General features: G+C 60.0%; 1 protein-coding gene across 1 annotated transcript in view; it reads right to left on the bottom strand.

Annotated features, from left to right (window-relative positions):
* Nucleotides 1–1,729: 1,729 nt before the first annotated feature.
* The window catches only part of GRK1 (G protein-coupled receptor kinase 1), a 15,950-nt gene continuing 4,640 nt past the window's right edge, over nt 1,730–13,039 (bottom strand). Inside the window, exons 3-7 of the mRNA XM_034665534.1 lie at nt 11,843–12,000; nt 11,229–11,312; nt 8,574–8,698; nt 6,300–6,501; nt 1,730–5,262 (exon numbers count right to left, since the gene is read on the bottom strand). Of these exons, the coding sequence (XP_034521425.1) occupies nt 4,964–5,262; nt 6,300–6,501; nt 8,574–8,698; nt 11,229–11,312; nt 11,843–12,000 (868 nt within the window). The 3' untranslated portion in view covers nt 1,730–4,963. The remainder of the gene's footprint in view (nt 5,263–6,299; nt 6,502–8,573; nt 8,699–11,228; nt 11,313–11,842; nt 12,001–13,039) is intronic.

Genomic DNA, 13,039 nt, shown 5'->3' with positions numbered 1-13,039 from the left:
TCCCACTCTGGGCTGCCCTGCAAGGGCTTGGGAAGAGTGACCATCAAGGACACTGTTGCCAGTGGGACCCACAGGAGTAAGGACAGCCAGACCTACTGCCAAGAGCCCCCACAAGAGCTCCACCGACCCCCCGTCCTCCCCACTGATCTGAGGCCCTGTGCATCCCAGGCTCCTAGGGCCCTGCATGGGGATGAGCAGAAAAAAGCTCTAGGCTAATTTACAATGGGTGCTGGGTCATCCACGGCCATGGAGGACGTATCTGCTCGCCCAGGTGGATGGGCGTCTCAGCACCTGGCACAGACGTGGGCACAGCGGGTATGTGAGGGCCACGCAACAGGTGGACAGCAGAGCACAGACAGGAAAAAGACAGCCCCCATGCATCCCTGTAGTATCTGATACAATGCCCAGCACCTGCACTTCCCTGCCACGCACAGCAGCGCATCCTGCCCTGGCCTCTGTCAGCCACTGAGTGCACCAGCACCGCCCACACGGCCTCTAGTCCACCTCTGTCCAAGCGGCCACAATGCCACTCACTTCAGCAGTGTCTCAGACAGCTGTGTGGAAAGGAAAGGAACACCTGTGAACACACAAGTCACCGTGGTAGAGGCCCAGGTGGAGGTGAGCAAATCCAGGTACCTTGGATTTCAAGGTCTGACAAAGAAGGGCACTGCAAGCAGTTTTTAAAATCTGATAGTCATGAAGAGATGAGAAGAGACGCAGATCGTGTGTGTGCATGTTTGTATTTGCGTGTGTGCGAGTGTATACGCATGTGTGTGCGTGTGTGCGAGTGTATACGCATGTGCGTGCGTGTGTGCGAGTGTATAAGCATGTGCGTGTCTGCGTGTGCAAGTGTATACGCACGTGCGTGTCTGCGTGTGCGAGTGTATACGCATGTGCGTGCGTGTGTGCCAGTGTATACGCATGTGCGTGTCTGCGTGTGTGCAAGTGTATACATATGTGTGTGTGTGCGAGTGTATATGCATGTGTGTGTCTGTGTGTGTGTGAGTGTATACGCATGTGCGTGCGTGTGTGCGAGTGTATACGCATGTGCGTGTCTGCGTGTGTGCAAGTGTATACGCATGTGTGTGTCTGTGTGTGTGCGAGTGTATATGCGTGTGTGTGTGCGCGAGTGTATACGCATGTGCGTGTCTGCGTGTGCAAGTGTATACGCATGTGCATGTCTGCGTGTGTGCAAGTGTATACGCATGTGCGTGTCTGCGTGTGTGCGAGTGTATACGCATGTGTGTGTTTGCGTGTGTGCGAGTGTATACGCATGTGTGTGCGTGTCTGCGTGTGTGCGAGTGTATACGCATGTGTGTGTGAGTGTATACGCATGTGTGCCTGTCTGTGTGCGAGTGTATACGCATGTGCGTGTCTGCGTGTGTGCGAGTGTATACGCATGTGCGTGTCTGCATGTGTGCAAGTGTATACGTATGTGTGTGTGCGAGTGTATATGCATGTGTGTGCGTGTCTGCGTGTGTGCGAGTGTATACGCATGTGTGTGCATGTCTGCGAGTGTATACGCATGTGCGTGTCTGTGTGTGTGCGAGTGTATACGCATGTGCGTGTCTGCATGTGTGCGAGTTTATACGCATGTGTGTGCGTGTCTGCGAGTGTATACGCATGTGTCTGCGTTTCTGCGTGTGCGAGTGTATACGCATGTGTGTGCGTGTCCGCGAGTGTATATGCACGTGTGTGTCTCTAAGTGCATTGCGTGTGTGTGCGTGTATATACATGTGTGCACACATGCATATCTACACAGCCATGTGTGCATGCATGTGCATAGACATGTGTGTGACTTTGAAAGAAAGGATATAACTACAATTCACATCATAATCCAGAATCCATCCTCTGTTTTACCTTTTATTTTTGCCTTTTCTGGTTGAATAGAAACTGCATTTTTTGTTTCTTACATACAAAAAGCCACACTGTGTCCTTCTGATCCCAGTATCTCCAGGGTCCCTCTGCTGCTCAGCCTCCCCCAGGGAGAAACACCGTGGGTACCGTCCCCACCACGGTGCATGTCTGGACACCCCCCGCCCACAAAGGTGATTCTTGCCAGGCTGCGGTCAGGGCCGTAGACGCCCAAGCAGCTGAGGCCAGCCACCCTGTGGGGTGTCGAGGCCAGTTTCTGAAGGCCGTTGGCAGCTGGACAGTAGGGGCAGCGATGAAGGCTTCTCTGCAGGCCTAGTGTGGGCAGCCCCCAAGCCAGAGACAAGCCTGAAGGTGACCCACAGGCCCTGATGGCCACCCGAGGCTGAGCGTCCAGGACGGGTGGCGTGTCCCCTAGACCCAAGCTACAGCCGAGGGGACGACTGCCCTACGTGTGGGACCGCCAGACCCCTGGGACTGTGCCAGATCGGGGGCTGTGCCTGGAAGACCACCCATAGCAGAGGTCCCCTGAGACCGTGAAGAAACCCCCAGGCACCGGCCTCCCCCCACCGGACCCCAGGAGCGCTCGGGGGAAGGTGGGAGCATCCTGCAGGAGCTGCAGCGTCCGCACACACGGGGTGTCTCACATTAGCGCCTTGAGCCCATGGTTCAAGTGTGTGCAGGGGTCGCCTCTAGACAGGAGCAGGGGTAGGGGCGCGGGGGCAAAGACCCCTTCCGGACAGACAGAGAGACGGCCGAAGTCGCGGTTACATCCACCAGACCTGCTAGTGCAGTGGGTCAGCTACCTACTTACGGACGCGTGACATCTGTCGTCTGCAAAGGCGTGGCAGGTCCAGCAAACAATGCTGAGCGCTGGGAATGTGAGTGCAGGCCCACGCTATGTGGACACACTCTAGAAACAGTACTTGCTGTCCACGTGAAATTCAAATGCAGCCGGTGTCCCGTGTCTTACCTGGCGGTCCAGGAAGACAGGGCCCCTGCCGGACGCCGGTGCACACGGGGGGCCTCCAGGTCCAGGCTGCGGGGCCCGGGCCAGGCCTCCACCCACACAGCCTCTGAACTCACTCTTTGTTCAGGGCCGTGGGTACCTAGAACAGATTAAATGGGTTTAGAAAAACCAGAAACAGGTCTTTCTTGCACCAAAATGTAGTAGCATGACACGTTTGGCCATTACCTAGTGGGTGTGCACCGTCCTGGTTTAGGGAGGGCACAGTGGCTTGTCCCTGGTCCTGGGCTGCCCTCGGGGACATGCCAGGGGCAGCTCACATGCCAGAAAGCACTGGACGCCTCTCCAGGCCCATCAGAGAAGACTTTGCCTCTGGTGGGCCGCGTGCACACCCAGGAGACAAGGCTCTTCCTGGTCCAAGGGTGCTTTCGGGGGTTCATGTGCCTAACGTCTTCTGAAGAACACGCGTGATTTCCTCCACCACCTGCCGGCCTCTGCACCCCGAACAAGCGTGTGCCACACGCGAGGGCTGAGGACGCGGCGTCGCCTGCCCAGCCCTGCACCAAGCAGGAGGCGGGTCCCGAGCAGTGACCCTCCAAAGCTGTGGGCCACAGACCCCTGTTCCCCGAGGGTGGGGGGAGCAGACCGCATGGGGACGTCTGCAGGCAACGGCCCCCGCACACGCGGCGCTGACAGTCTGAGGATGGGGCCCCACACTTGGGGTTGGCTCTCCTGAGGCAGCTGGGAAAGGACGCAGTGAGCCTGGCACAGGTGCTAAGACTAGGTAGGACCCCATCTTTTGCTCTCCCTCACAGGTCCCAACGTCAGCTCCCCCAGATAGTGAAATGCCAGGGCACCTTCTGACACCCGTGGGGGGAGCCTTCCCACGTGTTCCCCACACGCAATCAGGCGTCTCATAGCCACATCACGTAGCTCTCTGCCTGGACCAGCACGTAACACAGTGTGTGAGTTGCAGGGACTCAGAAGTGCCTCCCCAGGAGAGGAAGAGACCCTTCTGGAAAGTACTCCGCAGGCCCTAACCACAGCTCCTCCCCGGGGTCGGCCCAGCGGAGCCCGCCGTGTAGTATGGGATTCCCAGGCCAATGCCACCAAATCCCAACTTGGGCGTGAACGTCGTCTGGAGGTCGCTGCCACAGAAACCGCGTTCTTCCTGCTCGAAAGCATAAAGCATTTGGGGAAACTTGAGGTGAAAGCTGGAAACATGGGAGCCGCTGACGATGCTGCCATGGGTCTGAGGCCAGAGGGGGCACGTCTGAGCTCATTCGGGTTCGAACCCCACCCGCAGGTGCTGTTGCCTGTGGGGATTCGGAGACGGCCTGTCCCTGGCCATCAGCCCGCCTGCCCCCAGCTTGCCCAGGGGAGGAGCTTGAGAAAGGGCTTTGCCGGGAGGCAGAGAGTGGTGGTCAGCAGGCGCTCGGATCGGAGAGAGAAGATTCCTGCACACCTGTCCGCCCGGGGGTGGGCAGCTTTGGGCACAGGGGCCATCAGCTGGCGATGTTCTCAGGACACAAAGAGGCCGGGGGGGGGGGGGGCTGCTGCAGTCGCTCTCACCCCCCCCAGCCCCACGCCCTCCCCTCCTCCGCAACACCTGGGCCCCAACCTGGGCAAGGCGACCCCTTGGAGTCTGCAGCGTTCAGCACCTGGCAGATGCCGGCATCACCAACACACAGGTGGTGAGCGGCCCCGGGGGCCAGAAGCTGGGCACAACTCAGGCCTCTCTGCTGGTGCCCAGGAGCCCATGGGCCAACCAGGAGAAGGCCTCCCACCGAGGGCAGGGCTCTGGGGAGTTGCAGTGAAGGTGCCAGGAAACACGCCCTGAGCGCCGTCTTGTATGAGCAGCCCTTTGCCCCGGCGGCTGACACCGCGGCTGCAGGATGTCCACAGGGGTCCTGGAGTTACACATTGCGTTCTATTCCATCTGGGAGCCGCTGTTGTGTCTTCTGAGTGAGATGGGGCAAAGGAAGTAGACTATTTACAGGCTGGGCTCCTGACCCAGCTGCACATCTGTCCACTCCTTGCCTTTCTCCTGACAGCGCAGCGGGCGCCCGGAGGCTCACAGAGGCGTTCTCGCCCCCGCAGGCTTCAGAGCTCCCTTCTGCACACTTAGGAGACGACACACATCCCTGACTTGGACGCCGGGGCTGCCTCCTCCACGGCGACCCCCTTCATGTCGTCGGGCATCTGCCCATCAGAGCGCCACACGTTCAGCTCCGCAAACACGCCCGTCTCGATCATCTCCTCCTGCCAGGGAATGGGGCAGTTGCCGGTCGCAAACTCCTGGAAGAACTCTGCGTCGGCTTTGTCGAAGGCCACGCCCTTGACCGTGGAGAAGGCGCCCACGTCCTGGATGTTCTTGGCATAGACTGTCCTGGAGTCTGGGACAAAGGGGGGCGTCAGCATCCCTGTGGGGAGAGAGAGAGCATGGGATGTAAAATACCGTAAATGGAAGGGAACAGCTATGTGCTCAGTGAGCAGGGCCGCCCTGCCCCGGGTGCCCCGGTGGCTCAAGACAGGTCTCCGGTGTCCCACGGCCCGTTGAGCGAGACGCGAGGGCCTTAGCGACGAGTCTGGATGTGCTTCCCTGGGCGCCCATCGTGAAGGATGGTGTGCTCTGTCCCGCGTCCTCACACCAGGCTGCCCAGGGGCTTCGCGTCTGCGGGTGGGACGTCCCCAACCCAGCACACCTCAGGACTGAGCCCCCTGTCTTCTTTCCAAAGCTGGCTTCTCTCCCAGCCTGCTCAGGAGCTGTGGTGCCCTAGTCGCCAGATACAGAATGCCGGCCGCGTGACCCCCATTGGCCCCACTGGCCTTCCCTTCTGCGTGGCCCTTGGGCTGAGCACCCTGCCAGACCCGTGCAGTGGCCCTGGGACCCACCCTGGCCCCGGCCTCTCCCGGCCCCCAGCTTCCCCAGCAGAGCTCCTTCCCTGCAAAAGTAACTTCTCTTCTCGGGCCCCTGCGGGGAGTCCTGAGTTCACACAGCCCCCTGTAGGCTCTGGGGGTCAGGCCGCGTCCACACGCGTGTACCTGTGTGCAGCGTCCCGCACGCAACACCTGACAACACACACTGGCTGAACGAACGAGTTTCTCCTGAGCAGACAGCTTGAGGAACCCTGCACTGTCTCGGGTCAGGGGCTCCTTAAAAGTACGGGCGTCAAAATCCACAGCAGCAGCTTTGGGTCCTTAGTTCAAAGGTGAGCAGCACGGCCCCTCCAGCCTCCACCAACCCAGGAAACCTATGTGTTAACACCCAGGCCTGGGGCGTGGGGTGATAGGAGGTGCAGACGGGGGTCACCCGGGGGCAGGAGGCTGGCTGGGGGCGAGCTCTACTGGCCTCGCCCCGGAGCTCCGGAGATGCCAACGGGCGGGGCCAGGCAAGCAAGGACCTCCCGACAGACCCTCCCTCCCAAAGCCCCCCAGGTCCAAAGACACGCGGTCGTACCAGCCTCGAGCTGTCTCCAGTTAATGTCCTTAAAGAGGGGGTTGGCGCGGAGCCCATCACACGTCCCGTCTCGGAACCCCAGGCGCTTCTCGGGGTCCTTCTCCAGCAGCGCCTCGCAGAAGTCCTTGCTGGCCTGGCTGAACTTGTCGGGGTACTTGACGGCCTCGGAGAGAACCCGCTGCTTCAGCTCCTTGTTCTCCACCTGCACAGCGGGACACACCACGTCACGTGAAGCCTGCCGAGCCACAGAGCTCTGCCCAGCTCCGCCGGGACAGCCAGGACGCCTCCAGGGACGACGCCAGGCACAGGTGACGCCGGGTGGAGGTGAGAAGCGGCCCTGAGTGTGCCCCCCCCCCGCGCGTGAGCGTGTAAAGGACTCAGGAGCTCCTCAGAGGAGCAAACCCCTAACCGTGGTGGTCCAGGTTGGGGTGCGGTGCTCGGGGAGCTCTGGTTGGTGCCTGGGCGCATTTATGGAACCATCCCTCACCCCCCGGAGACACTGAGAACTGTAAGGAAGAGCCAGCTTTACAGACAGAGCCGGCACAGGTCTCCCGACTGGGGAGAACGGGCCAGCCTGTGGGGCCTGCTTCTGAGTCCGCTTTACGGAGTATGATCAACACACCACAGACCCCCATTCCCAGTGATGGGCGTGAAGGGCACGGACGGTCAGCGAGGAGCCCCACCAGGACCCCAGAGGCGCCCAGTGCCCCTCGCAGCCCGTCCCCACCCCGGCTCGGGCAAACGCTGGCCGTGCGTTCTCACCACATGTTAGATTCGCCTTTCCGAAAACTGCACAGCAAGGGCTCACCCACAGTTCCTCTCTGCGTCTGACACTCGCCCTCCCGCGGGCCGTGAGACGAGCAGCCAAGGTGGGCCGCCGTGCACTTTTTGCCTGAGCCCATCAGCCTCATTTACACACAGAAAGTTGGGTTCTGGTCAGGGCCATGGGGTCAGTGAGCACTCTGAGCTGCAGCCGGAGGACAGGCCCCCACGCACGGACCCCACACCACGTTGCCTCGTCTTGTTCTTCTGAGCGGTTGCAAGTCAGGAGAGAACACGGGTCGGTAGAGTTCAGGGCGGACGTGCAGAGACACGGAGCAGCTGCGTGTGAGCCGCGTGAGACTCTCCACTCTGGGAAGACCGGGGGCGTGGCTTGTTCCCATAACAGTCCCAGGCCTGGAGTGGGCCTGCGGACGGACACCCCAGGAGGCCCGACGGAAGAAAGTGCAGGGCGTGAACCTCCGGGCACGTCTAAAGACTACTGTTTGCACGGCCCCGCGATGCCTCCTTGGCCCTAGTTCCTGGGGCCCGGCCGACCGTGGCCACCACGCCTCGGAGCCGCCCGCACCTGACGGGCGAGAAGAGGCTGGCTTTGCTCCGTCCGATCTAAACAAGTGACGAGGCCCCCAGATCCCATCTCTGGGCACACCTCTTCCCTGTGCTGCAGAGAAAGCTGCGTTTTTACAAATGGAAGGTTTGCGGCAACGCTGCCTCGAGCAAGTCTGTGCCATTTTCCACAGCGTGTGCTCACTTCGTGTCTCTGCACATTTTGGCGATTCTCGCAACATTTCAAACTTATTCATTACTACCATATTTGTTACGGCAATCTGCGATCAGTGATCACAACTCGCTGAAATTCAACCCTGAGGACAGTTAGCTGTAAAGTATTTGTTAATTAAGGAACGTGGACGATTTTTTAGACATACGCCACTGCTCGCTCGGGAGACCACAGCATGCTGTAAACGTAACAGGGAACCAAGAAGTTCGTTTGACTCGCTTTACCATGGAACCTGCTTTATTAGTTACGGTGGTCTGAGCTGGACCCGAGAGGTCTCGACGTGAGCCTGTATTTGTGGTTCTGGGGGCCGTAGCCAGAGCACCCCGCAGACCCTGGGGCAGACGGGGCAGGAGAAGGGTGTGCGATGCGATGCCCACTGCCCCCCATTCCGAATGGTTGCTGTGCCAGATGGAGAGCTCGCGGGTCTATAGTGGAAGCACGAAGTGGGGAGCCTGTGCCCCTGTCCTCCCTGGACTGCCTCGGCCTGGGGGTGCTGAGGGCTGCTCGTGGGGGTGGGCTTGGGGAAGCCCAGGCACGGCTAATCCTGAAACACATCTTAGTGTGGGGAGCTCCATGAGATGAGGTCACCTGGCCCCTCTCCTGCCCAGGAAGGGTTTACAATGAGAAAAGTCGTGCTCAAGGTCTGAACAGTCCCCGCCCCCCCCCCGACAGTGGTCACGGGGCGGCTGCAGGACACATGCTGCGTGGCCTCCTACCTTCTCTCCTCGGGCACGGAAGGGTCCTCTGGCTGCGATCATCTCATACAGTGTGACCCCCAGGGCAAAGTAGTCCACAGAAAAGTCGTACTCCTCGCCCCGCAAGAGCTCGGGGGCCATGAAACCTGCAGGGCAAAAACCGCGCATGGACTCAGACACAGGGCGTGGTGGTGAGCACGACGGCCCCACGTGTGCGACCGCAGGCTCCTCACCCTGTCCCTTCTGTGGCGGGGCTGCCCTGTGCCCCACACAGTGGGGAGCAGCGTCCCTGCCCACTCCGATAGTTGGAGCCCCCCAGGTGTCGCAACCAAAAATGTCTCCAGACATTGCTGAGCGTCTCCTTCGGGCAAAACCGCCCCTGGTTAAGCACCACTGCCCTCACATAAGCTGTGAAGCCCCATCTCCCCTGTGGCATGCCACGGCAGACAGAGTGGCGGTCCTTGCTTGCCACTCAAGCACAAGTGTGACCCGTGGCGTCATGGGCGCGTGTGGTCAGGCACCACCGGCTCCTTCCTGAAAGGGCACAGAGGGACCCATTTAAGCCAACACACCCCAAAGAACAACGCAGACGCCCACCGCTGCCAGGCCTGTGCCCCATTCAGGGCATTGGGCCACGTGCGGAGCCCCGCATCCCTGAAAGCACGTTCTGGGCCTCCACTCCCTAACCGCCACTGTTCGGGAACCAGCCGGCATGTGGGCAGGGTGGATGGGCCAGTCTCTGGGGCCCACGGTCCACTCCCCTGGGACCAGGGGTAGGTGTTATGAGCACAGGTGGCCTCTGTGCCTGACGGCCTCAGACATTCCGAGGGAAGCAACGCTAATGTGTCTGTTGATTTTTGGCCCCTCCCAGCCCTCAATGCACCATGCTCACAGCCAGTCTCCTCGAGGGGATGTGCTCAACAGCAGTGGGCGAGCCAGTGGGACCAGACTCCCTTCTCCCATAGAGGTTGCTGGTGTGAAATTCCATAGGCCCTCCCGGCCCTGCCGCCCCTGCACCCCTGTAGGCCCCGCTTCCCAGGAACTGCTCTATTGTTCAGAAAGTTCAGCTGCTGTGAGACATGTCTAGAAGACCACTTCTCGATTAAAACAGGGGCTGGGACAAAGGCAAACAGGCCGCAGGGAGGGGATCGATTTCTGCAGCAAACACCCCGTGGCACCTCTCGTCTGCTCCCCAACTCACACCGAGTGACACCGCGTTTGTATCCCGGAGGACCTACGTGGCACCTGGGACATAGTGAGCACCGGTAAACACCTGTCACCTGGACGAGCAGGTGAGTGAGTGAGCCAGTGAGTGAGCACTCCTCAGTCTCGTTATTAATTCCTCCTCATGATGACCCAGGCCTGTCTCCGGGCTGGAAGCCCTGTGGGTTCAGAGGGCGCACTCACAGCTCCTCTGGCCCCGGTCACGGCTCGCTGACTGTGTCCAGAGGCTCGGCTCCAGGGGCTCCAGCAGGCAGGGTGCAGAGGTCAGGGAGAGGGACACAGGACGCTGCACCCCAACTGACACCTAACCTCGCCATCTGCCCCGCCTCTTTGGAGGTCACACCCTGCACCTGACCCCAAATCCTTGAATATGCGTCCCCTGCTCAGAGAAAGGCAGCCTGGGGGGCCCTCTGGCGGCCGGCAGGGCCCTCACACCCGCAGTCGGACCGCTTGAAACGCAGCCTGTTTCTCTGGGGTTTTCTCTTAATGATCTGATCACCCTAAAACAGGAGTGTTTCCACTCACGTGGTCTCACTCAGAGCTGGAACTTCACAGATTCTGGCCAAGGATCTGGAAAACTCAAGGTAGGAAGGACCTCCCTGAAATGAAGCCACAGAAGAGGACAGAGCTGCCGTGGCATCAGGGACAAACCCAAAAGGAGCCCAGAGCACAGGAGAGGAGGGTCCGAGGACACAAAACAAGGTCCAAGTGCCCCCAAATCCCAGGGGCAGCAGTTTCTCCTCAAAGTCAAATCAATCCAAGAAAGGATTTGCTGAGAATCCCTGGACCTTTCAGAACACAGGGGCAGGGAGACTGACCCCCAGGTGCCCGCGGACAAGGGATGGCACCGCAGCACGGAGCTCCCCCTGCGGTCTGGGCTGCCTGCTGCACCTGCCGGACTCTGGAGGGGCCCCTCTGTTGTCTGTGGGCCCTGCTTCCCTCCCCGCCTGGGCTGAGTGGAGGCGGGGGGTCAGCAGAATGCGTTGTGCACGTGCACACATGCAAACACAGACACACGTGTGCACGCACGCACACATACACGCACACTTACCGGACACGGGCAGTCCCCTCCCCTGCAGGGCCAACCCCACCTGCCTCACACCCCACCCTGCACTCCCTTGGACGGCGAAGGCCCTGGCCACGCGGCAGTGGGGGATGGGTACCCTCGTGGCTCTCAGTCTGCCCGCCTTGTGGGGGGTGTTATACCATTGAGGGCACAGCTGGTGATCTGCTGCAGACCCTCGGGGCTCCGAGCAGCAGGGCTGAGCACTCCAGACAAACACACTCTGCTAATGTCCAGGAGCTCCCATCGCAGGGCGCAGCACGCCAGAACCAACAGGGGGAGGGATTGCCCCTGCAGCAGGTGCCGGCGGCCGGGCACACCCACGGGCCACAGCCAGTGGTTCTATCTGCTTTCAGGGATAGGGGCCCCTACGGATCGCAGGTGCTAACCTGGGGTCCCCGCATAGCCCTTGGTCTTGGTCTGCCCGTCCTTCAGCTCCACAGCCAGCCCAAGGTCAGAAATTCGGATATTGCCTGAAAGCAAACATGGGCTGAGGTCACACGCGGCCCCACAGAACAAAGGCACCTGGTGTTCCCTGAGCCTGCAGGAGCCAAGGGCAGGCTCTGTACACACGCACACTCGCACACAAGGGCACGCATGTGCTCACGAGCACGTATGCACCGCACACACCCACGGCGGGGCCCTGAGGCCTCTGCCCCCACAGCCAGACTGCAGAGAGACGGAGGGACCCCAGCAGCACCTGCAGCTATGACTGGGGGCTCAATCCACCCAAAACTGTTTCAAGAATGCCCCCCATTTGCATGACTTAGTGACACAAAGGGAGGGTGTCTAAGGGACATAAAGGAAACCTAGATATCTGTTACCTTCTGCTGAGACTCCCATAAAGGGCAGAAAGAGTAACCAGCCTATCTTCTTACTGATGTTCCCTCGGGCCACGGAGGAGAGCCTGGTAAGGGGAGGTTGGGAGGGGAGGCTGGGAGGAGGAGAAATGGGGTGGGGGGAAGACGGGGCAAGGGGAACCTGAGAGGGGAGGCCACCGCACCGTCATCATCTAGAAGTACGTTCTCAGGCTTGAGGTCTCGGTAGACAATGGCCCTCTGATGCAGGTGCTCCAGGCCGCTGATGATCTGGGCTGTGTAGAAGGCAGCACGGGGCTCCTGGAAGCCAGGGTTCTCCGCGTTCACGTTGTAGATGTGGTACCTGGGGTCAGACCACACGGAGGCCCATGCTTCTCTGGCACGGAGAGCACGGTGCCAAGTGTCCATGGGAAGTAAAATCTCAGGAGACAGTGAGAGCCTCAGAACCCCGTGCTGCGTCAGGGAATGTCCCGTCATCGTGGGGCCCCAGCATCATCCTCAAGAGCCTGCAACAGTGCCAGCTGGTGCCCGTGCCCTCACAGACCTTCCACCACAACCATAAGGAGAGGAGCAAGAGGGAAGAGCGCTCGCTCTCCCCACCTCCCCCACACTCGCCTGCACAGCCTAGAAGGGACACTGAAGCCGTCTCGCCATTGCTAGCCAAAGGAGGAAGGGCAGAGGACGGTGAAGAAGCCCAGGCAAGCAGCCAAGTCACGTCAACCATAAGCAGTCAATACACGGTCTGTGTAAGCATATGGGCTATCTCGCCAAGGCGAGCACACAGACTCCTGGATGGGTCTGCTGTGGATTTCCTTCCAGCTTCCCTCCTCCCCGACGGCTGTGGTTTCTCATCTTTTCCACGATTACATTCTACAGAAAAGCAAGACCTAATGAATAAAAGAAAACAGACTCTTTACAGCAGAGCGACCAATAAGAGGCAGGCCAAGAAACGAGAGAGAAAACCTCAAGTCAGCCATGATGACAAGATAAATGGCTTTTGTGTTATGTTCATATTACACTATAGTGTAGTGTGATATATTTCGTACAGTGTCGTAGAGTGTAAGATAGTACAGAATGGCGCAGTGTCATGTGGTATGGCGTGACGTAGTGAGCTACACCAGTGTAACAGAGTGTAGTGTGGTACGCGGTGGTATAGCACAGCATGCTGTAGAATGGTGCCGTACAGGACAGCAGGGTGTAGTCTGGTGCGGTACGGCAGCGGGGTGTAGTCTGGTGCGGTACGGGACAGCCGGGTGTAGTGTGGTGCCGTACGGGACAGCGGGGTGTAGTGTGGTGCGGTACGGGACAGCGGGGTGTAGTGTGGTGCCGTACGGGACAGCGGGGTGTAGTGTGGTGCGGTACGGGACAGCGGGGTGTAGTGT

The sequence above is a fragment of the Ailuropoda melanoleuca genome, chromosome 7, assembly GCF_002007445.2.
Source record: "Ailuropoda melanoleuca isolate Jingjing chromosome 7, ASM200744v2, whole genome shotgun sequence".
NCBI classification, from domain to species: Eukaryota; Metazoa; Chordata; class Mammalia; order Carnivora; family Ursidae; genus Ailuropoda; species Ailuropoda melanoleuca.
This window is presented reverse-complemented; position numbering and strand designations above follow the sequence as displayed.